The 25705-nt window shown below is 38.8% G+C and overlaps 7 protein-coding genes across 7 annotated transcripts; 3 read left to right on the top strand and 4 right to left on the bottom strand.

Annotated features, from left to right (window-relative positions):
- Positions 1-2110: 2110 nt before the first annotated feature.
- LOC143915248 (uncharacterized) lies at positions 2111-3805 on the bottom strand. Its single transcript, XM_077435802.1, has one exon. The coding sequence runs from the start codon at positions 3520-3522 to the stop codon at positions 2956-2958; it is 567 nt and encodes a 188-aa protein (XP_077291928.1). The 5' UTR covers positions 3523-3805; the 3' UTR covers positions 2111-2955.
- A 1202-nt stretch (positions 3806-5007) lies between these two features.
- On the top strand, positions 5008-6490 carry LOC143915565 (RNA-binding region-containing protein 3-like). Its single transcript, XM_077436264.1, has one exon. The coding sequence runs from the start codon at positions 5156-5158 to the stop codon at positions 6479-6481; it is 1326 nt and encodes a 441-aa protein (XP_077292390.1). The 5' UTR covers positions 5008-5155; the 3' UTR covers positions 6482-6490.
- Positions 6491-6514: 24 nt separating this feature from the next.
- On the bottom strand, positions 6515-8852 carry LOC143915564 (nucleolar protein 11). Its single transcript, XM_077436263.1, has 4 exons — positions 8584-8852; positions 8334-8498; positions 7873-8248; positions 6515-7726 (listed from the first exon to the last, which is right to left on the bottom strand). Exons 1-4 carry the CDS (start codon positions 8731-8733, stop codon positions 6660-6662), a joined length of 1758 nt encoding a protein of 585 aa, XP_077292389.1. The 5' UTR covers positions 8734-8852; the 3' UTR covers positions 6515-6659.
- A 2563-nt stretch (positions 8853-11415) lies between these two features.
- On the top strand, positions 11416-12721 carry hoip (NHP2-like protein 1 hoip). The gene is made up of 2 exons (XM_077435764.1): positions 11416-11521; positions 11616-12721. Exons 1-2 carry the CDS (start codon positions 11519-11521, stop codon positions 11994-11996), a joined length of 384 nt encoding a protein of 127 aa, XP_077291890.1. The 5' UTR covers positions 11416-11518; the 3' UTR covers positions 11997-12721.
- Alg1 (ALG1, chitobiosyldiphosphodolichol beta-mannosyltransferase) lies at positions 12626-14344 on the bottom strand. Its single transcript, XM_077435763.1, has 4 exons — positions 13716-14344; positions 13368-13651; positions 13008-13293; positions 12626-12925 (listed from the first exon to the last, which is right to left on the bottom strand). Exons 1-4 carry the CDS (start codon positions 14231-14233, stop codon positions 12715-12717), a joined length of 1299 nt encoding a protein of 432 aa, XP_077291889.1. The 5' UTR covers positions 14234-14344; the 3' UTR covers positions 12626-12714.
- Positions 14345-19639: 5295 nt separating this feature from the next.
- LOC143915841 (uncharacterized) lies at positions 19640-20602 on the bottom strand. Its single transcript, XM_077436660.1, has one exon. It carries the CDS (start codon positions 20600-20602, stop codon positions 19640-19642), a length of 963 nt encoding a protein of 320 aa, XP_077292786.1.
- A 497-nt stretch (positions 20603-21099) lies between these two features.
- Positions 21100-22741, top strand: Fdh (alcohol dehydrogenase class-3 Fdh). Its single transcript, XM_077436267.1, has one exon. The coding sequence runs from the start codon at positions 21422-21424 to the stop codon at positions 22628-22630; it is 1209 nt and encodes a 402-aa protein (XP_077292393.1). The 5' UTR covers positions 21100-21421; the 3' UTR covers positions 22631-22741.
- Positions 22742-25705: the final 2964 nt, after the last annotated feature.

Raw genomic sequence — 25705 nt, 5'->3', positions numbered from 1 at the left:
CTGGAGTTCAACCAGATCACTTCTCCGAAGCCCAACCTCTTCGTACATACAATAACCATTGTAACGATTGAACAAAAATAAACGATCCTCTTACAAACACAAACGGTGTTTTCTTAGACCGGGACACGGTCAACACATCTGTCCCGGGTACTAAAGAGTAAAAGAACAATTTGATTCGTGACAACCATTGCACATCTGGCATTCGAATTCTCGTGCCAGTATCAGAGTACCAGATATTCCGTGTTGGATATTTTCATGGCAAAGATTTTCGTGTGTGAGAAATTGTTACCAGACTATCATAACAGTGATATAGTTACATACATACAGAGAAATGTAATAGTAATAGAAGGTTCCTTACGAATAAATAACTGTTGTCAATATTACGCGGTACGTCTCTATAAATACGCTACAACGCACGGAATACAATCGGATCAATTTACTTATAAAAATGTATCCCATTTTGTTTATTGTGTATTTTTTAATGCATTTTGCAATGTTCACCGATGCTTGCCCATCTTGCGAGTAATATAAACAAACAGAGAAGTTTTTATCCGACATACGTCAAGCACCAAACATCAAATACGACTGATGCTAAAATTATTTAGGATTGTCTGTGGACAACTTGATTACTTGACAACAATATGACGCCTAAAGCCACTTCTATTAATATAACATTTCTGTGCATAAATACATATGTATATTGGTGCCGGTTCAGCAATCATTCTACCTACAACTTGCATTCTACCGTAATAGGACTTGACAATAATATTTGTCTGACATCTTGCCAGTGTATTCAGTGTAAAATTTTATTATTCCCCAAGAATGCTTCTTAGAGACTTTTATCGACTGATTGCATGTGATCTGCCAAGTTGTACAGGGAGCAGCGTAGAGTAGTTTACGAACATGCCATTAGTTTAAGAATCACCACTGTGTATTTGTGTTACAATACAGAACACATGATGATTAACTAACTGATTTATACATTTACTAGAGTACTTCTAATAATTTCATAAATCCACACTTCAGGTGCTGGATCGGCTTGGTCATATCATGTATTAGATAATGGGATAATATCTATCGAATCAAAATTTTCAAATTGTTGTGACGTTTCGCTTTGCGTCATATATGTACATATTTACAAAAATATTCTAGTTAATAACAAAGATTATAAATGAATATATGTAATTTTCTTATCAAAGCTTCCTACGTCATAATGGTTTTGTAATTTTCATAAACAAATTGAGATTGTCAATCGGCGAAACACAATGATCATATTGCCAAGATGTTAAACGATTAATAACAATAAGAATATCCATAGAGATAACATGTAAACGTCATCACATAGCATTTTAAATTTTCAGTGACAAATACAATACTATTATAATCCCACAAATTTTCAATGACAAATACAATCTCAAATTAAATAATGCCTCAACCAGATCAGCATATTTTAGATTAAACAAACGTAAGTTAACAGAAATCTGGTTGAGGAGCTTAATACCCCCTGTAACAAGCGTTATTTTGTCTAAAGAAATAAAAACTATGTAATTGTAAGAATTTGTTTTTTATATAAATAATTTTTTTAAGTTAAAATATGAATTTTCTGAGATAGTCGCACGAACGGTCACTTTCATCTTACAATAAGCCTAGTCTGTCTACCTGAAAGGTTGTAATAAAATCAATCGTGCAAATATGTCAAATTAAAGTACAAGGAACTATAGTATATTTTTACAAATAAAAATCTGTTGAGAATAATATATTTAAATGTGAAAAATTAAAGCATATGTATGTGTATACCATATTAAATTAAATTCATCCAAAAGGGGGATGGGGCATGGAAACCCCTTATCCTATGTACTGGTTGAATCTTGCATATATGAATGTGACTTCAGGTCAATCGTTTCCTGTCAGAGTTTGCCAATTAATCTGATTTCATTAATGAAACGGTTCCTCACCAAATTGACCACCTACCCTGTATTCGTCACCTCAATAATACATATGTATAAATTAGGCCATAGGTGTCGCCTTGGGGCAACCTGGAATGGCACCATGGTAAGTATAATTAAGCTTTAAAAAATAGAGGAGAAATGGAATTTTTTTTTTTAGTTTCGTACGCATGCAAATACAAATGTTGAAATTTTTCATTAGACAAACATTTCGGGATCAATGCGTCTGAATTATTAAAAATTTTTTTGGTATTTCGCTCTAATAATTTTATATTTTATGGAAATATGTCAATGAAATAAAAATCTTTTTCATACAAAATTTTTTATTTAAAACACTAAAATTACAACAGCATCTTAAATTGAGTTTACATTCAAGCATTCTTACTGTTTAAAAATGTATTTTTGCATTTTCTATTTATTTTTTAACATTCAACATTACATTTAGTAAATTAGTTATTAAAATTAATCAGGTAATTTTTTTACATTAATTTATAAATATAGTTCTTACGACAAAACAAATTTCTTGTGATTTAAAATGATACATTTATATATAAATATATGTATATGAACAAATGATTTTTTTTCTATAGCACCATAAACTTCAAAAGATTGATCTTCAGAAAAGAGAAATATACCTATACATCAATGAAAAATACATTTTTACAAAACATATAACTTTTATGTATACTTAGTAATGACTGCCAAATTCGGAATATAAGAATTCTAAATAAAATTTTAAAATATGAAAAAATAAACAACAGTAAAATCATCATGCAAAACAAATATTAACAATAATTTTACATCTATTCTATCATTTTATTATAATTTAACGTTTAAGAGATTCAATGATTTAGTATAATATAATTAAGTAAAATCAACAACCTGAACTATATTTAAATATTATCTAAGTCACAATAACAGTTGGATATCATCACTAATTTAACTGGCTATATATCGATGTGCCAAAAACGTTAACCAAACAAACATTAGGTTCACCATTAAAACATTATTACGTATACATCATTTCGGCCATGGTGGTCATCTTCTTAGGAATATGGACAAACGTTTCAAAGTAGCTCGCCAGCTCGTCTATCGTGACATCGCACGGAGGATTGAGTGCCTGTTGGGAGCACGACGGTGCACTCCTGGACTTCTCCCAACTGTCCTCGCAGAACGGATTGTGGTCGGCCTTGACATTGACATTGCGAACGGTCTCGTCGGAAATCTTTAAACGATTACAATCTGAGACGAGCGAGTGAAAGTCTCGATGGACGGATGACAGCTTCAGATCTACCTTGGCATCGTGCACTCTGGGTTTAATGGATTTGGGTTTGTTGGGATCTGAAGGATCGGGAGGCGCTACAATGTGGGTTAATGTCTGCCTGTCGATGGCCGTGCACTTGCCCTTGAAGGTGACTGTGTTGCGAGTGGGGCGACTGGCGCGGCTCCGGGGGCGCCGTCGCCCTCCTCGAAAGGGGTTCTCGTCTCGGGGGCCACCTGGAGAGGGCGCGCGCCCTCCGACGCCTATCTCGAGTCGGCCCAGACGAGTGGACAGCAATTCGTCCTCAACGGGCATGGCAACGCCAGTCAAACACAACACAACACAAATGACAGCTGCGGTGACAGCTAGAGCTGCCTGTCATAACACGGCTAAAAACGTGCGCACTGGGCAGCGCCGGGCTCCTTTTCGCGTTGACGGTTAATTTATTGGTAGTGGACTGTACCAGTTGTTGTAAATGTGTGGAAATAGCGATGCCAACGCTCTCTTAGAGTGCGATTTCTTCCAAGAAAGTGAAATATACCCCTCGGTGGCGGCGGCCAGATGTACCCCTCTTTCGTCAGAATCACGGAAGTGCCTCAGCCTTAATGGCTCAAATTGCGACCATCACAGTTTGTGTACTAAAATCTAAATATTCGATACAATAATGTTTCATTCAGCTGATTTGATAGTTTATTTGCATTTACTATTTGTAAGGTAGGCAAACAGCGTAGCAAAAATAAATGACGCTCAAGGCAAGCTTTTTTGCTTCATTATTGAAATTAGTCAAAAACATATACGTACATACATATGTACTTACATTAAAAACAAATAATTACTTATCTTTACATATTCTTTTAGTCTTTCTATATACACATATCTAGAACAATACGAGATATAGGTTAGTTCAGAGCTGTATCAATGTTTTGGCGTCCTTGACAAATATCTAATTTGGCGCCCCTTTATTTTTTAATTGTATTTAACAGGGCTGTGAAGTTAGAGTTGGAGTCACGGAGTCGTAGCATTTTAAGTGAAGTCTGAATCGGAGTCTAAGTGGAATTATAAAAAAAGTCAAAGTCGAAGTTATTAATTTTGAAGCGACTCCACAAATAATAAAAAAAATATATTTATTTGAAACATAAAAATTGAGCAATCAAGATAAAATTACAAGAAAAGTGAGTATGATAGTCTAAATAAATATATCACACTCTTGAGGAGTCACCAGTTGCCAAAAATCTTAATATTATACTTTTATCATTTTTCTAATTATTGTCATTTTTTTAAATTTTTGATTCGATTAAATCTTTGTAATCGGTTTTGGACGTTGTCGTAAAAATTTTAAAGTTAATAAATTAGTCAGTTGTATTTTATTGATGTAAGTCATCAAATCACATTTATTTAGGCAAGACTTTATTTACATTCTTCTCTTATGTTTGTCATTTTGTAATATGACATGCAGCAGCCACAAATTCATAATGCTTGATCATACAATGGGTGTAAACGCAAAATCTAGACAATAACAAAACGACAACTAATTGGCGGCAATCATTGAGCCACGTATTGCTAAGAAACATATTGCGCATATGATGCTGACAATATTTATTTATCTAAGAATACTTAGGAAAGGCAGCAAAGCCGATGGACCTAGGAAGTTTGATAATCATACAATAATATAGAAATAAAAACATTAAATAAGATAATAAAAAAAAAACAAAGAAAACCGAAAAGAATTAACAACTCAAAATAGACGAAAATAGAAAAACTACTTGATAGTTATCAAGTAATATTGCTGGCAACATTGCTTAAAAATTTTTCTTGCTGGCAGCACTTTGTATATATTGGCAAAGATTGTTTTGACAGTGTCTTCTATAACCTCACTTATTTTTACCAATTCTAAAATATTATTATTTATATCATTCAATGTCACATCTTGTGTTATAATAAGAATACCATGTCAAATACTCTTTTAATCAGGCATCTGTGCGGCGATTTAGAGACATCTGAAAGAGAAGACTTTCTCAAATACTTTGGGGCCCATAAAGTATGGTTCATAAACCCACGAAGCCACACAGCCTTTGCGTCTTTCGAGTCGAGGGAAGCAGCGGATCGTGCATTGCGTAGATTACATCAATTAGAAGTGCTTGGAAAACGATTAACCGTAGAGTTCGCCAACGATAAAAATGTTCCACAGTCGAATTCAAATAAATTAACCGATGAAAAATATTCAAATTTGAACCACATAAAAGAATTTATAGACAAAATCAACAGTACAAACAGTTCTTTTGAATTTACACAACCTCCACCTCCAAATATATCTTACAAATATCCTACGGCGACTTCACATATATTATTCAATATAATGTATTCACTGGCACAGAATACTCCTTTTTATACGCAAACCCTCCATTTGATGAACAAAATGGGTTTGAACCCACCGTTTACCATGGTCAGTGAAAATGTCAAAAATTACATACATAGTTGTATATGCGATATCGGTATAGATTTGCCGAAGAATCAACCGAATACTGAAAAAATATCATCTCAATTGTCTTCTGAAGAATCTGAAATGTCTTGTGAGGATGATCACAAAGCAGTGAATGATATACCATTAATTTTACCTTTAAAAAGAAGATCCAATCTAAAAAAGATTAATAAAAAAATAAAATTGAAAAATATGCTGTCAATAATGACTCGCAAAAATGGAGAAGGTAGGAAAATTGTGGTTAGTGAAGTTTTTGATGAAGCCGTGTTGCCTAAAATAAATAAAATTGAAATCAAGGTCAATTCAGCATTGGAAGAATCTAACTTAACATCAGATGTGTGTGAAGTAGTTGGTACTATAGGTAAAATGGATGTTGTAGAAAAGTCCGAAGAAGAGCCAATTAAAGCCGATGAAAACACTTTGGATCCAAAGTATGTGATATCGACAAAGGAACTTCTTAGTAATAAAATACCTGCAAAAGACATGAACTCACTTCCGGTTTTCAAAAATTATAATCCTGGAACTCCTTCAATGAGACTGTATATCAAAAATTTATCTAAAGACGTTACTTCGAAAGATATTGAAGGTATTTACCAACGTTACATATGTTCCGACAGTATCCAAGAGAAAAATTCATTCGACGTGAGAGTCATGCAAGAAGGACGAATGAAAGGGCAAGCCTTTGTTACCTTACCTAGCACTGAAGCATCAGAAAAAGCATTGAATGAAACCAATGGCTTTATATTGAAAAATAAACCTATGGTAGTACAATATGCAAGAACTGCTAATAAATAATATTCAATTATTTTTAAAATAAAAAAATACAATCTAAAAACCATTTGTTTTTTTTATATTTTATTCTCACATTTATTTTTAATATACAAGTATACCACAGTGTCTTTACAGGTCACCCCAATATGACACTGTGGCCAATGTGTATTCAATATCATTCATTTATATAATAAAAGATTTATTAATACAATTTAATTTCCTCTATGTAATACAACATACCATCAATATTTATATTGGTATCTAAACCCGTGGAATTCAATGAATTTAGAGCAGGCAACACACTTTCTACGCTGCCTACTTCGTTGATAAGTTCTTCCACAGTAGATTCGAGTGTTTCAAGAACTTTTAAGCATTTATCGTCATTAGAGAGTAAAATTTCTTGAAAGTGTGAATCTATTAAACAAGAACTCCACAATAAAAGCTTTTCTTCATACTTTAAAGTAAAGTTTGTGTCTTCAGTTTGATCACAAAGCAAGTAATTAAGATAAATCAAAAGCATAATAGTATATTCAATACTAAAATTATTTCGCAAGTAAGGTATCATACTATCCAGCACGAATGATATATCTAGTATCGAGTTAATTAAATCTCTAAAATCTGAATTCTTGCTGAAAATTTCAATCAATTCTTCAGACGAGTTTTCATATTTTATATGAAATTTTGTCATGGTGTATAGTAATAAATCGACGATTAGATTTTCAGGTATGTCTGTAAATTCGTTTAGTGCTTTTTTAATTCCTTTAATATTATCATTTTTCATCAATGGCGGAAATAATTCCATGCACGTATCTCTTTCAGATACACCCTTTTTCGCAAAACTATTCCACTGCTCTTTCAGATTCCATAAAATCTTTCCTTTTCCCCAATCAACGTTAGATATGATGTCCAACTCTTTATCCTTTCTACTGGATCCAATCAATGACAATACATTTCTATGCGATGATAATACATATGGTACAACCGCCAAATGCTGATTTGATTCCAGTATTAAATTATCAGGTAAACACCACACTCGAGCCCCAGCACAGTATAATTTAAGGGGATATCTGTAAGTTACAACACCGAAGAGTACATTAAACACTATGAGGACAGCTCCTTCTTGTGCTAAGTCAGCCCCATACATGGCTATATGATTATCGCCGATCCACACGAGACTAACCTCAACGTCATTGTTCACATATGGAACATGACCAACAAGATTAGATTCCCCCTTGACAAGATCAATAGCAAATAATCTTCCATCAGACCCTAGAATTAAAAAAATAACATTTTTCATATCTAAAAACGTTTCGGAAGTATATATATATATATATATATATATATATATATATATATATATATATATATATATATATATATATATATATATGTAAAGAATGAAGTTGGAATCTTACACATTATATGAACCTGTGGAACATCAGCCTTGGCTGATATTGTGATTCCGATAACTTTTGCATTGGGCAAGTCTGGTCGCTTGGCATAAATTCGTCTAGCCGTTTCGGGCATCACAGTATGTATATCAGTATTGAGCTGACATGCAATTATACAATACTGTCCGCACGTTTTAGTCAAATAGCAAACGAATTTTTCATCGGTTGCTTTATAAATTTCAGCACTCGTGATCACTTCATCTTTTTCCAAAATTGACACCGCTTCAAGATTTTTTTTGGCCAACTTCGCATAAGAAAGTGAAGCACAGCTTCCATCCTTAAAGACGAGCACTGTACTGTTGTCTACATCACTTATTAATTTTACCACAGGTTGATTGAACTGCAACCAGTAAAAATATATTTCATTTAATTTCGTTCGATAAGAACATATTATACATGTATATAAAATTAATGAAAATAATAACCTTTATCTTTTTGACTTTGTCCAAATTTTCCACAGTACTTTTCCATATTTTGATTGAGTATTCGTTGAATACACATATGTACGATTTTTCACTTCTGTCAAATACGGCTGGGGCGGTGATCAGATCTCTAGAAGCCCATCCACCAACTTGCTTTTGATCCGAGAACTAAATAACGAAAGTAAAATGTCGACTCAAATTTTAATATCAACATTTAAAAGTATATATAATAAAAAGCTCTCGAATAAAGTACAGTATATCTGGCCAACAGATGTGGTCCAAGAGTAAGTAGGCCGCCTTTAGGTTCAGCTGCTGCCCCCAGCGATCCTGGAGACGATCCACCTACACCACCCACATCTCCAGGCAACGCACATAACCAATAATAGGAACGCAGCACTGCCATGCTGTCACTTGCGGATCACACTGACAGCCGTTCGTGCTGACGCTGCCAACTTAACCGATTATACTTATACCGATTCTAGAAATCAATAATAGTGAGCAGAAGCAGAACCATCGATCAATAGTGAATAGGAGTACCATCAATCAATAGCAAACTTCTTCGCAATATTCTGCGAGCGCACATTAAACAAGGCTGTATGACAAAAAGAGAGATAATTTCACCGCATGCCACTCATATATATTATATATACATAGTACCGTTTACCATGCACCCTTTTTTTTGATCTGTCGACTTAAGATCTTTCGATTTTCGATCTTTGCGTTTTCGGGCGTTTCACATTCAGTCCCGTGAGGGAGACCGAGAAAATACATATTATTTGATAACATACTATAAAACGTAATCAAATCGATTATTCTTTACTGAAGCCTTAGACCAGCAAAACTACAACAAGTTTGGAATGTCAATCAGAAGCTTTTTCTAAAAAAAAAGTTTAATAAAAAATAATCCACAAATTTGCCAAATTTTGCCCCCCCCCCCCCCCCCACCCATGGAAAAATCTGAAATGACGTCCCTGCCTTCCGGTCCTATACCAAGTTGAAAGATGTGTTTAGGGATGGTCCCGTCAGTTCTTTAATTTGATTTAACCATCTTCTATATAGACCGTTCTCCTGCTCACCTTTCCTCTAACGTTCCAATGACCGCAAGTTTTTTGAAAATGGAGATGTTCCTGTCCATCTTGCGGTCTATGAAATGAGCAGCATAGCATCTAACTTGTCCCTTTCTTCCTTTTTCACCAACCTGGTCTTTTATTTTGACACATTATTAATGTAAAATCCGATACATTTCGATCTCAAGCATTTCATATCATGGAAATATTTCTGTAATGTGAAGATTAGTCATCGGTGAGTATCCAGCACTCGTCGGTAGTTAACGGTCTGTGTATGATCGAGCTGCACGTATTAGTTAATTACAGGTCTGTTATTGAGAGTTGGTGCATTCTCGTACTCACACAGCAACGCGCGAAAGGGAGAGAGCGTCTTTTTATTATTGAATGCAGTGTGAAGGAGTGCTATACACATATTCACTGACCCTACACAAGCGTATTTGTTCGCGCCAAATCTCGATAGCAGACCTGTAAGTCTTGTGACTAATTGATCAATAGATCTCACTGCGTTTAATACATATTATGGGGAATGAACGAATGAGACGACTGGCATGTTGATGCACGTGCTTTTATTATGATAGCTGAAGGCAGAGTGAGGTAGCCATTGGCTACGTTTACACTACCGATATCTACACCCGATCCACCCGATATTTAGGAATTTTTCCATAACCAGTTGCTAAATAGCAACCACAGGTTGCAATATGGGAATTGGATATGGAAAAATTCCTAAATATCGGGTGGATCGGGTGTAGATATCGGTAGTGTAAATGTAGCCACTCCGAACACAGCCGAGTTGGTCCCCACTCGCAGGAAGGTGACCAAACTTGACCATGTCGTATGGCGAGCCGCCACAATATTTAGTATAACAGGTTGGTGGATTACTACGCGTCATCTCACCAACACGTGTTTGATTTTATTTAAATTGTTAGATCGTTAAACTATTTTTAAAAACTATCCACACACACCGTTGGTTGTAATGTGAATAATAAACTATGTACTTCTGTCACTACTCCCCACTGCGTTTTTCACTCCGTGTAATATTAAATTTGTCACCACACATTCAAATGAAAAGGCTTTGAATATTTCAATTTGTTAGTTGGAATTAGAGTTTCTCACCCGGGTCGACCCGGGACAGACATTCCCCGGAATTTGCGGAATTTTTGTTGTCCCGTGTCCCGGGAATTTTTATCTCTAATCCCGGAAATTGGATTTAAAAAAATCTTGAAAACATACAATATTTTCACGACTACATGAAGGGAAATAATAAATCAAATACACAAAAAATCGTAAAATATTCTCAAAAATTAAAATCGAAGAAAGAAGAAGCCTAAAACTGATTTTTTTAACACAAATTTTAAATAATTCTGATTTAATACCGAACAAAACATTCTTTAAATGTTGTAATAAAAGCGAATGTATATCCTACGGTAAAACTATTATGAAGCGAGTAGTATATCCTTCTTGTATTGACGATTCCACATTGGAAGAAACTCTTTTAGAATCGGATGAAGATGAAACAATTGTGTGTTTGACGATGAATGAAGAATTAAATAAGGAGTTATCAAAGACGAATATACAAAATAACGTAAATAAAAATAGCCTCGACTTTGAAAAAGAAATTAAAATATACACGCTGACAGGAGAATAAACCGATAATTTAAAAAAAATATTTACGTCCCTTTTAACAATAAAACCAACTTCGACCGAAACTGAGAGTTTTTTCCAATGCTGGAAATTTTGGTACCAAATCTATAAATAGGCTTTCGAATTCTCATTTAAATATTTTAGTATTCTTAAGAAGCTACTTTAAATAAGTTTACTTTTATAATTATATTTTTTCCAGTTAATAGATACATATATTATGTATTGTTTACTTTTTTATTAATAAAAAAATTATTAAATTCAAAAAAAAAGTTTTTTTACATATGTCCCGGGATCCCGGAAATCCCGGGAACGATGCCGGGCTCCGTCCCGTGTCCCGGGAAATCAGAAACCCTAGTTGGAATAGAAATCCTTGAATTAGAAGGTGGCGGCGAACAGGGACAACGAGACGCCACAGCTAGAGTTGCGGCGTTGAGCGTTGACCCACGTGCGTTCATATATTGACAGCAACACGCCGCCGACATGGTAACGTATCTAATTTAGACGTGTTTTACGCCACATTTGACGAGGATATCGCTTCTCCGTAAGACTAACGCGTCCTCACTCACCCCTGTTTCAGACCGAAGAAGTAAACGCAAAGGCGTACCCGCTGGCCGACGCGACTCTCACCTCGAAGATACTTAACCTCACTCAGCAGGCGGTGAACTACAAGCAGCTGCGAAAGGGCGCCAACGAGACCACCAAGACGCTGAATCGCGGCCTCTCCGAGTTCATCGTGATGGCGGCCGACGCGGAGCCCCTCGAGATTCTGCTGCATTTGCCGCTGCTCTGCGAGGACAAGAATGTGCCGTACGTGTTCGTCCGATCCAAGCAAGCCCTGGGCAGGGCGTGTGGAGTCACCAGGCCGGTCATCGCCTGCTCCATCACTTCCAGTGACGGGTCACAACTCAAGCCACAGATACAGACCATACAGCAAGAAATAGAAAAGTTATTAGTTTAACGCCTTCTCCCAACTATCTATGTAATAAGTTCAAATCGATATTTTTATCTAAATTTTAACAAACTGTTTTATGTCTCTCTTCGAGCGCACGAGATTGTTGACGAAATGCTATTTCAGATTTATTCACGTTCATATTTTAATTTTATCCACTCTTCACTGGTGTGCAATCAGAGAAAGCGTCAGAAGAATACTAGAGATGAATGAAATCCCTCAAATTTTTAACCAGTTGATACCCATTATTATCACAGCTTATTCGTTGTGTCGTCAAATGCGATGAAAATCATGATTTTTTTCCCTTGTACAGATTGTAATTCAGTATTCTTCCTGTGCATTGTTTGATTGTTTTGAATTAAGTTTGTTTTGTGTAGAGTTACGTATGCTGTAAAAGATCTTTTGTACGAGATGATTATTTGACTGTAAGAGGATCGTTGATGTACAGGTATTACTTTACGTTTTAGTTTGTAAGGTTTAAAGATAACATTTATTTTATGTAAAAAAAAGAGGAATTTTCCAATAAATGTGAAAGCTGATATTGTTCTTTTCTTTCTGCCTTAAAGACGTCTGATTTTTCATGATATATGTATCACATGCAGGAAGTACCCCACCGGAATATAAATAATTACAATTTTTAACTGTTGAGATCAATTTTTATTTAGCAAAGTATATTATATGTATATTTCTATACAACTTATGTTAATACATAATAAATATTTTATATTCAAGTGAATATGGGTTTTGCTCGATTGTTCCAATTCGAGTCCCACTGTAGTTTTTGGAATGTCTTCAAGTTATTTCTATACTTCATTATCACCTTATTTTGTTCGGAATTATTTGGAAAATTTTCAAACCAGGTTTTCAATTGACCTGCCAATTGTTCACTGTTTTCAAACATGCAACCATTTTCACCTTCTTTGACCAATTCAGTTAAACTACAAAATAAAAAAACATACATACATTGTATACTTTTTCATGCAGTGATTTTAAAACTGACTCAAAAAAAGATATGCTTACCATGGATATTTGTAAGCGCACACTGGTAAGCCCGATCCAAACATATCAACTATTTTCATAGGCAAGTCGAGACCCGAAGAACTCGTATGCAAACAAACTCCTAAATCAGCGCACGCCACCATACGGGGATAATCGTTAATTTCCAGCCAAGGCGTGATGATTTTCACGTTTCTAAATCTCTTTTCGTTTATCTGCTGTATGTAATCATCTTTCATTGGTCCCTTTCCAGTTATAACACAAATGAGATTAGGTAGTTGAGCATTTTTCATAGATGAAAAGTCATAATCTAGTAATGAAATATATGATATGTCCATTAACTTGCTAAAATTATCTAAAAATCTAAAAATTTTAGTTAGATACCTTCTAATGCCTGTAATAGAATTTTAAAATCTTCATCAGCCGTCCAACTGGTACTACTGAATAAAATTCCAGGTCTTTGATGACGAAGTGAAACTATATTTTCAGAATTTTTTTCCGTCAAAATTGTCACTTCTTTAATTTTATCACTTCGTTTTGAATTTTCCAATTGTAGGTCATCGGCAAAAACTGTGTAATTAACGCCTAGTCTTGTAAGGAAAAGATGTTTTTCTTCATCGGTAATAGATCTAAATGACTCCGATGGACAATCGTAGAGTAATTTACACCTAAAACAAACGACTTTAGTTGTATTTTGATAATATTTCCCAACGGTTAACTTCTGTCACTTACTGTATATTTTGACTTTGTAAAAGATCATTCTTCATAGCTTCCGAAACGCAGAAATTATAATCCGCTTTGCGACCGAGATAATATTCTATAGAGGAAGCCAATTTGACGATCTTACTCTCTTTACTATGCGCCAATGCCATAATACTGTGACCATAGTTATGCCAATCTATGACAAATTTGGCTCTGGAGAAAAGGCAATAAATCCAGCAAACGAATAAGGTAGGTATGGCAGGAGGATTTTGACACAGTACAAAGTCATAACGATTCTCGGAAATCATAAACAAAAATAAACTAATAGTTTGCCATATGCTCTTCAATAAATAGTTGAGCAATGGAGGGCAAGCTGTATTTGGGTAGGTTCTTAGATGCGATATTTTAATGTTAGGATGGGAAGGATCGGCGCCTCCTTTGTAGCCGATGAGATGCACTTCCATGAATTGAGCCATCGATAATGCGTGGTATCGGGTGCGAGGACTTCGCCCCAGCTCACCCAACACCACCACGCAAGCCCTTTTCATCTCTTTGCTTTGGATGCCAGTCTAATTTTCGCGGCCAAGAGACACGTGGAATTGCAAAACTTTTGACAGTTGTTTTGACACATACTTTTCAGCCCTAAAGCGATAAATATCACCATATAATTCTCAATTTCAGGCCCATCAAAATGATTAAACTATTTGAAAAACCATCAAGGTAAGTTGATCAACCCACCTAATAGATGAATACGGGCAGCTTCATATTTATCATAGAATTATATGAAGTTTATAAAATTAAAATTACTTTTTACACAAGAAGAGAACGATATAAGGTCTGTTCATACCTAGTCAGCACGTAACGACTTCAGCAGGTATCCAGTCGTACGAAAAGTATTCTTTGGTACATTTTGTATGGGTATATTCATACCAACCGTCACGTTTACGCCACGGCAGGCTTACAGCAGTACCCGACATTTCCTGTTCATACCTTACAGCAACATCCGTCAACGTATCGTATCCGTTCTTTTGGCCTTCGTGGAAATATACACGCGAATTACATGCCATGAGTCTGCCGCTTTGCTGTTTTGGACCAATTATCGATAGTGACAGTTGACAGCTGTTCAATCTTTCGACATGGTTTTGGCGCAAATATTTAAAAAAAAATTAATTTTTTTACGGAAATATTAAAAAAAATTTTGTCCATCATCCCCAAGCTTCTTATACAGTGTCCAAAACTCTCCTTCGGTTTTTCTATTTTTTAACATGGGATGCACATCAAAACGCCTCCGTGCTTTTTTATTGCCTTCTTGAGCTTCTTCTTCCAACAACAACGCGATTTTGCATAATTTTTCTTTCGATAAACGCCGAAACATTTTTGCTGACTTGTATTCTGACGCGTAGCTACGAATGCACGTGTATGCATTCATATTGCAAGTACACGACAATACTGTAGGCATATAGTACAACTGAAATGATCTCATCAGGTCACTGCGACACATATCCAGGAAAGTCATTAACGCATGGCACACGCTCGCCTCGTCAAAAGGTCGACACGTGTTTCTATACACGTATCTGGGAAACAAAGGAAGAACACACTGAACCCATAAAAACCACGAACTACGTCCAGGCGTATGAACCCATAAAACCACGCTCGCAGCATAACTAGGGCAGCGCGAGTACCAAGAACAAAAGATGTGCACACGACACACTTCAACCCAAAACGTTTATAAAGCAACGCAGCAACCTCCACCGGCAGAGTGAGCCTCTAGAGTTCAACTAGATCACATCTTCGAAGAAACCTCTTCGTACATACAATAACCATTGTACTATGGAGAGCAGGCGATTGATTGAAACGCGGTGTTCGGCTTCGGGAAACCATGTTTATTGGTTCAGGTACAGCGAGTGTGGGAGACGAGAGAGGTGTTGTCGGTTGCGAGGTCCGAAGGGAAGAGATAGCTTCCCGTCGCGCGCTGACCGCCCTCGGGGCGAAAACACCTCCGTTTACGGCCAGCCTTTGGGGTTGCCACAATACTCCCCCCTTAGCCTTGGCGATACCACTTAGCTGGTACCCCAGCGTTACAGACGAAATAATGTCTTACAGTTACAGAAGCAAAATAATATTACAGTTACTTCCGACCTCTCTCGTGTCCTTTCTCTTGGTATCACACAAGTATATCAAAAAAATGCATGTGGACCACGAATGTACACACATAAGTAAACTAAAATACACATCAATACAACATAAGTAAATCGAATACACATCAGTACAACATAAGTAAACTAAAGTACACATCAGTACAACATAAGTAAACTAAAATACACATCAGTACAACATAAGTATATCGAATACACATCAGTACAACATAAGTAAACTAAAATACACATCAGTACAACATAAGTAAATCGAATACCCATACTTTCCACGGAAAGGTAAACATAGAACAGTAAGGAATAAAGGTTTTGGAATTTCGCTTCCCGGAGCTACGGCGTATGTGGAGGATCGTACAATTCATAACAGCCACCATTAGTTATAAAGACTGACAGTCTAATGTACACACGGAATGAGATCTAATAGCAGCGACTCCACGCTAGGCACACAAAAATAATAATATACCCATTACATATGGTAAGGAAAAAAAAATCGGAATACATAGATAGACAAGAACACAATCATCTAAGGCTATTGCAATTAAAGCATTAAACTATAACAATATTTGAATAACTGATTATTCTAGGTAGAAATGCATTCCTGAAACTTCCGTGTGGCTATGGGCATTTCATGAGAAGCTAACATGTCATCATAATTGGGGTAGATACTAATACATATGCGAGTGCTTAATTACTAGTCCCTAAATCGAGCAGGAATTTGCGTGGTTCTTCCAGTGCGGGTCGTCGATGATGTAGGCATTGGTACTGACGGTGGTAGAGATTGCTCTGGAGGTGATGGTGATTGCTCCGACGAGGTCGGGGGTGGTCCAGGTGATAGCGCCAGTTCTAAGTATGCTGGCTTAACTCGGTCCATTGCCACGTTCACTTCCTTTCCCTTCTTCCTGATAGTCCAAATGTTGCCGTTTCTTTTTACAACTTCGAAAGGTCCTTGGTACGGGGGCTGGAAACCTGTTCGTGCTGCGTCGTGGCGCAGGAATATGTGCGTGCACGACTGCAGCTTTTGCGGTACGAAGGTCCTTTCTGTCCCGTGCCTTTTTACCGGGGACGGTCGAAGTTCTTCCATTTGCCGGCGGATTCTATTCACGAATTGGTGTTCGGTTATTGCCCTATTTGTGGAGAACATCTCTCCCGGTAACACCAGGGGTGTCCCGTACACCATCTCTGCTGCCGAGGCCTTAACGTCTTCCTTCAGTGCGGCTCGGAGTCCCAGTAGTGTTGTCGGGAGCGCATCGACCCAATTGTCGGTTGCCTGAGCCATGATAGCGGATTTCAATGAACGGTGCCATCTCTCAATCATCCCGTTGGCTTGAGGTCTATACGGTGTGGTTCTTTGTCGCCGGGTGCCTAGGATTTTCGTCAGCTCGGCGAATAACTCTGATTCGAATTGGCGCCCTTGATCGGTTTTGACTTCCTGGGGGACTCCGAATCTGGCGATCCAGCCTCCGTAGAAGGCTTTGCCGACTGTCTCTGCCCGTATGTCGGCGATTGGTATTGCTTCCGGCCAACGGGTGAAACGGTCTATTACGGTTAGGCAATATGAGAACCCTTGCGACAGCGGGAGTGGCCCCACTATGTCCATATGGACAAATGCGAAACGGTCGCTCGGCAGGTCGTACTCGGTGATCCCTGCCCGAGTGTGACGGCTGACTTTAGTGCGTTGGCATGTAATGCACGTTTTTGCCCAATGCCTAACGTCTTTTGAAATACTGGGCCATATAAACCTTCTCCGTACCATGTCGACTGATGCGCGGGTTCCTGGATGGGCCAATCCGTGTATTCCGTCGAATACTTGACGCCTGAAGCGTTCTGGAATGTAAGGGCGAGGTCTGCCCGTTGATATATCGCACCAGATTTCCATATTGCTCTCCGGTTCAGGTATCCTGCGCCACTGTAAGCCGCTTGCGGTGTTCTTCCTCAGCTTCTCTAGGTTGGCGTCGTCGAGCTGAGCTTTTGCCAGTTCTTCGTAATTGATGCTATTGGGACAGGCGATCGCCTCCAGGCGAGACAAGGCATCTGCCACTACGTTCTCTTCTCCAGCCACGTGCTGTATATCCGTGGTGAACTGGCTGATGAAGTAAGCCTGCCGAATTTGACGCATGGTACCTTGGTCGGCTTTCTTTTTGAAGATAAACTGCAGTGGCTTATGGTCGGTAAATACCACAAACTTGCGGCCTTCGAGCATTACTTTAAAATGTTTAATGCCCTGGAATATGGCGGTTAGCTCCCTGTCGTACGTGCTGTATTTGGTTTGGGCGTCTGTCAACTTTTTCGAGTAAAAGGCGAGTGGCTTCCAGACGCCGTCTTGGCGTTGTTGGAGTACTGCTCCGACAGTGCTATCTGAAGCATCGACTGCGATTGAGAGTGGCGCTTCCGGGTCCGGGTGTACCAGCAATGTAGCGTCTGCCAGCTGGGTCTTGGTTTTTTGGAATGCTTCATTAGTGAGGGAAGTCCAAGCTACCGGGGTTTTGTCGTTTTTCTTCGAATTTTTCAGGAGGTCGTTCATCAGTCTTTGGTTCTCCGTCGCGTGGGGAATGAACTTCCTATAAAAGTTGACCATGGCTAAGAACCTCCTGAGGTCCTGGACTGTCCGAGGTTTGGGGTAGCTTCTGATGGCTTCTACCTTCTCCGGAGATGGTTTAATTCCATTCTTCGTAATCTGATGGCCCAGGAATTTCACCTCTGGTTTGCCCAGCTCGCATTTGTTGGCATTAATTCTTACTCCATAAGCCTGGAGTCTTCCGAAGACTTGCCTCAAGTGCTCTTTGTGCTGGGCTGGGTTCTGTGATGCCACGAGTATGTCGTCGATGTAAATAAAACAGAAATCCAGGCCTCTGAGAACTTCGTCCATGAATCGTTGAAATGTTTGCGCTGCGTTCCTTAGGCCAAACGTCATGCACGGGAATTCGAATAGGCCGAATGGTGTGGTTATCGCAGTTTTTATGACGTCTCGTGGCTCCACTGGAATCTGGTGGAACGCCTTCACCAGGTCTATAACCGAGTACAAACAGGTGTTCATCAGATTATGATTAAAGTCCGCCATGTTTGGGATTGGGTACCTGTCTGGTACCGTGCATGCGTTCAACTGCCTGAAGTCTCCGCATGGGCGCCACTCGCCAGTTTTTTTCTGCACCAGATGGAGTGGGCTGGCCCAACTGCTGCTGGATGGCCGGCATGTCCCGTCTCTCTGCATCTGGGCGAACTCTGCTTTGGCAATTTTTAGTTTGTCCGGAGCTAGCCTTCTGGGTTTGGCAACTGTTGGTGGCCCTCGGGTTTCGATGTGGTGTGTCACCGAGTGCTTCTTGGTGGTGGTCGACTTTTCGGGGCGAGTGATATCGTCGAACTGAGCCAACAGCTCCTCATACTCTGTGGGGCGAGATACGACCCGCAACCCTAGTGAATGACCCGTTTCGATGCCGACTTGGCGTGACTGCGTTGTCTGTGCATCGGTCAGTCGGCGCCTTTTCAAGTCGACGATGATGCCGTACTTGGCGAGGAAGTCAGCTCCGATTATCGCTCGTGGAACTGCCGCCACGATGAACGACCATGGATATTGGCGTCGGAGACCGATGTTCACCACCATCTCTTGTGTTCCGTATGTGGCGATTCGCGATCCATTGGCGGCACGAAGTTCCAATTGCGCGGGTCGATTGCGGTTCTCTGGGGGGGCGGGGAGAACGGAGACGTCGGCACCTGTGTCGATGAGAAAGCTCATCCCGGTTCTCTGGTCTCGAACGAAGAGACGAGAGTTGTGAGGCCCGCCGGTTGTTGAGTTGACCGACGGGCTTACTCGTTTCCCGCTTTCTTGAAACTGCACGGTGGTTCGCATCTGAACGAGCGGTTACCGTACCTCTGATGGAACCGACACGTGTCGAACGTTGTCTTGTTATGGGGGCCGCGGTTTGAATTCTTCGGTCCTCTTCGCTCTTGCGCGCGCAGCATTTGTTTAATCTCCTGCATGCTCTGGTCTGCCGAGGCTATCCAGTCTTCGCAGTTCCGCAACCTAGCTTCTACGCTGGAACGGTGTGGTGCTGGAGGTGCGTGGGTGCGTGAAAAGGCGTCCACGTGCGGGCACGGTGCGGTGCTGGGGTATTCCGCGGGAGCGGGGGCGGTAGCGGGGGCCGGGGCGAGGGCGGAGGCTGAGGGGGCAGCGCTTAGCTGGAAAACGTCGACCGGCCGCTGTGTCTCGAAAACGCGGTCTGCGACCGCCGTCAGCTCTTTTATGTTGGTCGTCGTCATCGTTGCGAGCGCCGACTGCACGGGAACTGGAAGTCTTCGCGTCCACATGACTCTCAAGAAATCTGTCGAGCACGTGTTGCCCGCGGTCGCCTTCATGTGGAACCACAAGTCTGATGGTCGGCTGTCGCTGATCTGAAGATTCGCCATCAGTCTGTTGATGCGATTGTCGTGGCTGTCCGAGAACGCCTCTACCAATCTTCTTTTGGTAGTTTCATAACGGTTTCCCTTGGCCTGCTCCAAAAGGATGTCTCGGATGAGCGGGAGGAACTTGTTGTCGAGGAGTCCCACGACCGTGGCGAATTTCGCCTCGTCCGACTTGATGAGCGCGCACGGAAACTGCGTTTCGAGTCGTGCGAACCACAGCTCGGGCGCTTCGTCCCAGAAGGGCGGAACGCGCACGGCTATCCTCGCCACTTCTATCTCTGCTCCTGAATAGGCTTCTGCCGCGGGGGTAGAGGCGGGGGTGGCGGCGGGGGCCTCGTCGAGAAGGCCTGTGATGATGGGCGCCATGCTTGTACCGTACGTTTTTGACAGCTGCGTGTTTTGACAGCTGCGTGTTTTGACAGATGCGTGTTCTTGTTTTGTAGGGGTCACCAGTTATGGAGAGCAGGCGATTGATTGAAACGCGGTGTTCGGCTTCGGGAAACCATGTTTATTGGTTCAGGTACAGCGAGTGTGGGAGACGAGAGAGGTGTTGTCGGTTGCGAGGTCCGAAGGGAAGAGATAGCTTCCCGTCGCGTGCTGACCGCCCTCGGGGCGAAAACACCTCCGTTTACGGCCAGCCTTTGGGGTTGCCACAGTACCAATTGAACGAAAATAAATGATCCTCTTTCAAACTACACAACACGTGTTTCGTTAGACCGGGATACGGTCAACATACCTTCCCTGTCTTACACTGATGACCGCCGACTACTAAATTGGCGATCTTACAATACGACGTAAGCAATATTGCGCCGTATCGTCATGGCCTGTAATGTATAAGTAAGCCGATTTTGCCTTGCATTCGGCCAAAGTGCTGTGAACGTGACGTGACCGCGACGTGTAGGTAGATATGAATAGAAATGTAATAAAATGACATATTTGAAACGGAGTCGTGCAGTGCTGTTAAGTATGAACAGACCGTTAGCATATATTACTTTTAGACCACGATTTTCAAAATAAAGACCTGTTCAATACTTTGTAGCGCAATTTATGAAATACAAACATACAATAGCTAGCATATCATGTAAAATGACAATCGTAAGGAGATACTAATATGAGAAATATTAAAAATTTGCACAAACGTGAAATCTTAGATCTTTAATTATTATGTAGTGAGCGTTGGCAGTAATGCATAGGCAAAGTGACATTCCGGCCGGTTCAGTTAGTTATTCGCGGTCGTTGATGGTAGTTGCGATGTCTACGGAAGGCAAGGAAATACAATGTCGTGCGGCCGTAGCTTGGGCTCCTGCGCAACCGATGAAGATGGAGACAGTCGTAGTCCAACCACCGAAAGCCGGAGAAGTCAGAATTAAACTCCTAGCTACGGCTGTCTGCCACACGGACGCCTACACTCTTTCAGGATCAGACCCCGAGGGTCGCTTCCCAGCCATTTTGGGTCACGAAGGAGCTGGAATCGTAGAGAGCGTTGGCCCAGAAGTGACCTCTGTAAAACCCGGAGACCACGTCATCCCTCTCTACATACCGCAATGTCGCTCCTGTCGCTTCTGTCTCTCCCCAAAAACCAACCTTTGCCAACAGATCAGAGTTACCCAAGGCCAAGGAGTAATGCCGGACGGGACGTCTAGATTCACCTGTAACGGTCAAACCATCTACCACTTCATGGGCTGCTCTACATTCAGCGAGTACACTGTCCTTGCAGAGATATCCGTATGCAAAATAGATCCCAAAGCACCCATGGACAAAGTGTGCCTCTTAGGCTGCGGAGTATCGACTGGATACGGAGCAGCACTCAATACAGCCGGCGTCGAAAAGGACTCATCTTGTGCAATTTGGGGATTGGGAGCTGTCGGACTAGCCGTAGCTCTGGGTTGTAAAGCAGCTGGCGCTTCGAAGATAATCGGAATTGATGTCAATCCGGAAAAATTCCAAGTGGGCAAGAAATTCGGCATCACCGATTTCATCAACCCGAAAGATTACCCTGACAAGCCCATCCAGCAAGTTTTGGTGGATTTGACCGGCGGTGGTTTGGATTACACGTTTGAGTGCGTCGGTAATGTAAATACGATGAGAGCCGCTCTGGAAGCTGCCCATAAGGGATGGGGTGTTTCGGTCATTGTCGGAGTGGCTGCTGCTGGCCAGGAAATCAGTACGAGGCCATTCCAATTGGTCACCGGCAGGACTTGGAAAGGAACTGCGTTCGGTGGATGGAAAAGTCGCGATAGCGTACCTAAACTCGTTGATGACTATATGAATAAAAAATTGTTGTTGGATGAGTTCGTTACGCATACTTTATCTTTTGATGATGTTAACAAAGCGTTCGATCTACTCCATAGTGGTGCAGCTCTTCGATCAGTGCTGAGTTTTTCTGATAAATAATTGCATTGAATGAGATTTAATCACAATGTCGTTAATTGCTATTTGTATGTATTTTTATAAAAGCGAAATTTTTATAAGAGTTGTTAAATAAATTTGTATTGGAAGTAAAAATGTATAGATTTTTATTCATGCAATGCGTATTTTAAATAATTTGATGAATTTGTGTGCAAATTACAAATTACAATATTATCATTACCCACTATATATTATATTATCAATTTTTATATATATATATATATATATGTGTTTGCTTTCACACATATATTTACTTTCACATTTATATATTTTTTGCTTTCATACATATATATACATGTGTATTGAATCACATGATCAACTTTGTAAATCATTGTCGTATAAAGTATAATTTATGTGGTTTGAATTTCTTTTTACAAACCTCTTCTTATTTAAAACCACGTTCAAATGATATTGAAAAACACCACTTAACCTTATCAAAATATTGCGGGTTATCAAATAAACAATAAAAATGAATAAAAGAAAAAACTTCAATGGTACATATGCATATTGACCTTTTAACTTTTAACCTATTAGTTCATTTGATAAGGTAAATATCTAATAATAAATACATACGTGTTTGAGTACACACTTTTTATGATTTCAAAGATCACGCGAAACAGGTTTCCAAATAAGCAGAAAAAATTGTGTATATATGTACAATATATTTACTAGTTTTCAACATTCATATATAATTTCAAATACAATATAACAATTGATTCACAATCAATATGAGAAAATATATAATATATTCTAAACTAGCAATCCAATAATTACGACTTTTTTGTATAAAATAATTAGGCTAAAACGTTGCAACATATACATAGAACGTTAAATACAGATTATGCTATTTAAGAAAAATATAATTTACTATGCAGTTATAAGAATAACACTTGTCCAGCTTCTAAATCGTGTTGCTGTAAATATGAGATAGGAGAATAAATATAATTGAGTTTTAAATTAATTTTTCTAGCACGCTTCTTGTGTGGTCATTTTCATAAATGAAATAAGATATATGTTTTGGTCCAAGTTTATTAATATACTAGTTTGTTCATACACGAACCAATCTGGTCAGTTATAGTGTACACAAAAGAACAAATTGACAAACGAACTAGTTTGTTCATGCACAAACTATTAGCCTACGGCTAACATAATTGTCGAGATGCTGACTGAGACAGTTGGATATTGAATGATAAATTATAAAATTGATACTTGAGGATATCAATTTCGATATCTTTATATTGATTATTTCTCTTGAAAATTCGGGAATTTGTTGTAGTCATTTAAAATTTCCATTAAAAATTGAAAACTAAGGTGACGATTTTGGCGCCCCTAGATTTTGAAGTTTGGGACTGTTGCTCCCTTCGCACGGCTCAATATATACAATTAAGTATTTGATTCGCATTCTATTCGAAATTCGTACTTGTCCTTGAACCCTTTTACATTTAATTGTTTTTTTTTTAGTAGTTTTAGTCAACTAACTAGATAGAATACCGGGATAACTGACTTGTGTACAGATACAGATACAGATCTTTAAGCTGGGACATGTCCCGGTCTACCGGGATGCATGGCAGCCCCATATTAGGCGAAAATATTGTCAATCGCTTTCCCCATCCTCTATGAATGTTAACTTATTTGGCGGGTTGTAATATTTTTAATATTGGCGAATACGAGAACTACAGCAACGTTGTAATATGGTTTCCATAGGATTTCCTTTTAAATATTTGGCGTTTGGACATATCAAAGGTATTGACAACTTGTCATACGACACATGGTGAGTCTATTTGAAGGTAGCTTTTGACTGTTAGCACTTACTGAAACCAGTAGTTCGTGTATGAACAAACTAGTATGTACGTGAACAGACCGGAGTGAACACTTGGACTGCAACATATACATAAGTATGTTAAATGCGTTTTTTTGTCAAAAAGTAGCTAGAACTCGCACTATGTTAAGATTGTTATTCATTTAAATACAGCATCGAACATGGCCGATTAATTATTTACACTGAGCAACGAAAAAAATTACCAGAGCGGAGACTAACCAATCTTTACTAACATTGACCCACTGAATTCGAATATGATAATGATTTTTGTTGGTTGGTGATCGTTTACGAGATATGAGCGTTTAAAAAAATGCGCGATTTTTACAGTTTTTTGGCTTTGCGGTCTTTAACTCAAAATCTAGTATTGCTGTGCTCAAAGTGAGTATAAGAATCAATAGTCAGATGTTTTTCCCATTGATTGTGATATTTAATTGCTTTAAAATACTTAAATAAATTAATTGTCTAGCGAATTTTATAAGTCAAAAATATTTTTTTTTTCCGTGCTATTTTTCATTTATTTGGCAAATTTTTTATTTCACCACATTTATAAGAATTGTTTTTCTATCTCAAAATTTTTTTTTATTATCTAAACGTACTAACTCAAATAACTAACACATTTCGCGTTACAACCGTATACACAACGAAAGCATTTAAATTGCAATTACCGCTTGAGTTAGTATGTTTAGATAAAAAAAAATTTGAGATAGAAAACCAATCCTTATAAACGTGGTGAAATAAAAAATTTGCCAAATAAATAAAAAATAGCACGGAAAAAATATCCAAAAAAAAAATATATTTTTGACTTTTAAAATTCGCTTGACAATGACTTATAACTATTTTAAAGCAATGAAATATCACAATCAATAGGAAGAACATCTGACAATTTATGCCAATACTCACATTGAGCACAGCAATACTAGATTTTGAGTTAAAGACCGCAAAAGCCAATAAACTGTAAAAATCGCGCATTTTTTTAAACGCTCATCTCAAACGATCACCAACCAACATAAATCATTATCATATTCGAATTCAGTGGGTCAAAGTTAGTAAAGATTGTTTAGTCTCCGCTCTGGTAACTCAAAAACGTGATTTTTTGTTATTCAGTGTTAATAAAATTATACTATTCGTTTGAAGCATTTCTTTAATGCGGTTCTAATGCATTAACACCACAAAAAAATGCACCGAATTTATGTATCGAAAGCTAAAATTAATATTATTTTATCGTAATATATACAATGATG

This window comes from Arctopsyche grandis, chromosome 8 (genome assembly GCF_051622035.1).
Source record: "Arctopsyche grandis isolate Sample6627 chromosome 8, ASM5162203v2, whole genome shotgun sequence".
NCBI classification, from domain to species: Eukaryota; Metazoa; Arthropoda; class Insecta; order Trichoptera; family Hydropsychidae; genus Arctopsyche; species Arctopsyche grandis.
Note: the sequence above shows the minus strand (reverse complement) of the source record. Positions and strands in the feature narration are given on the sequence as shown.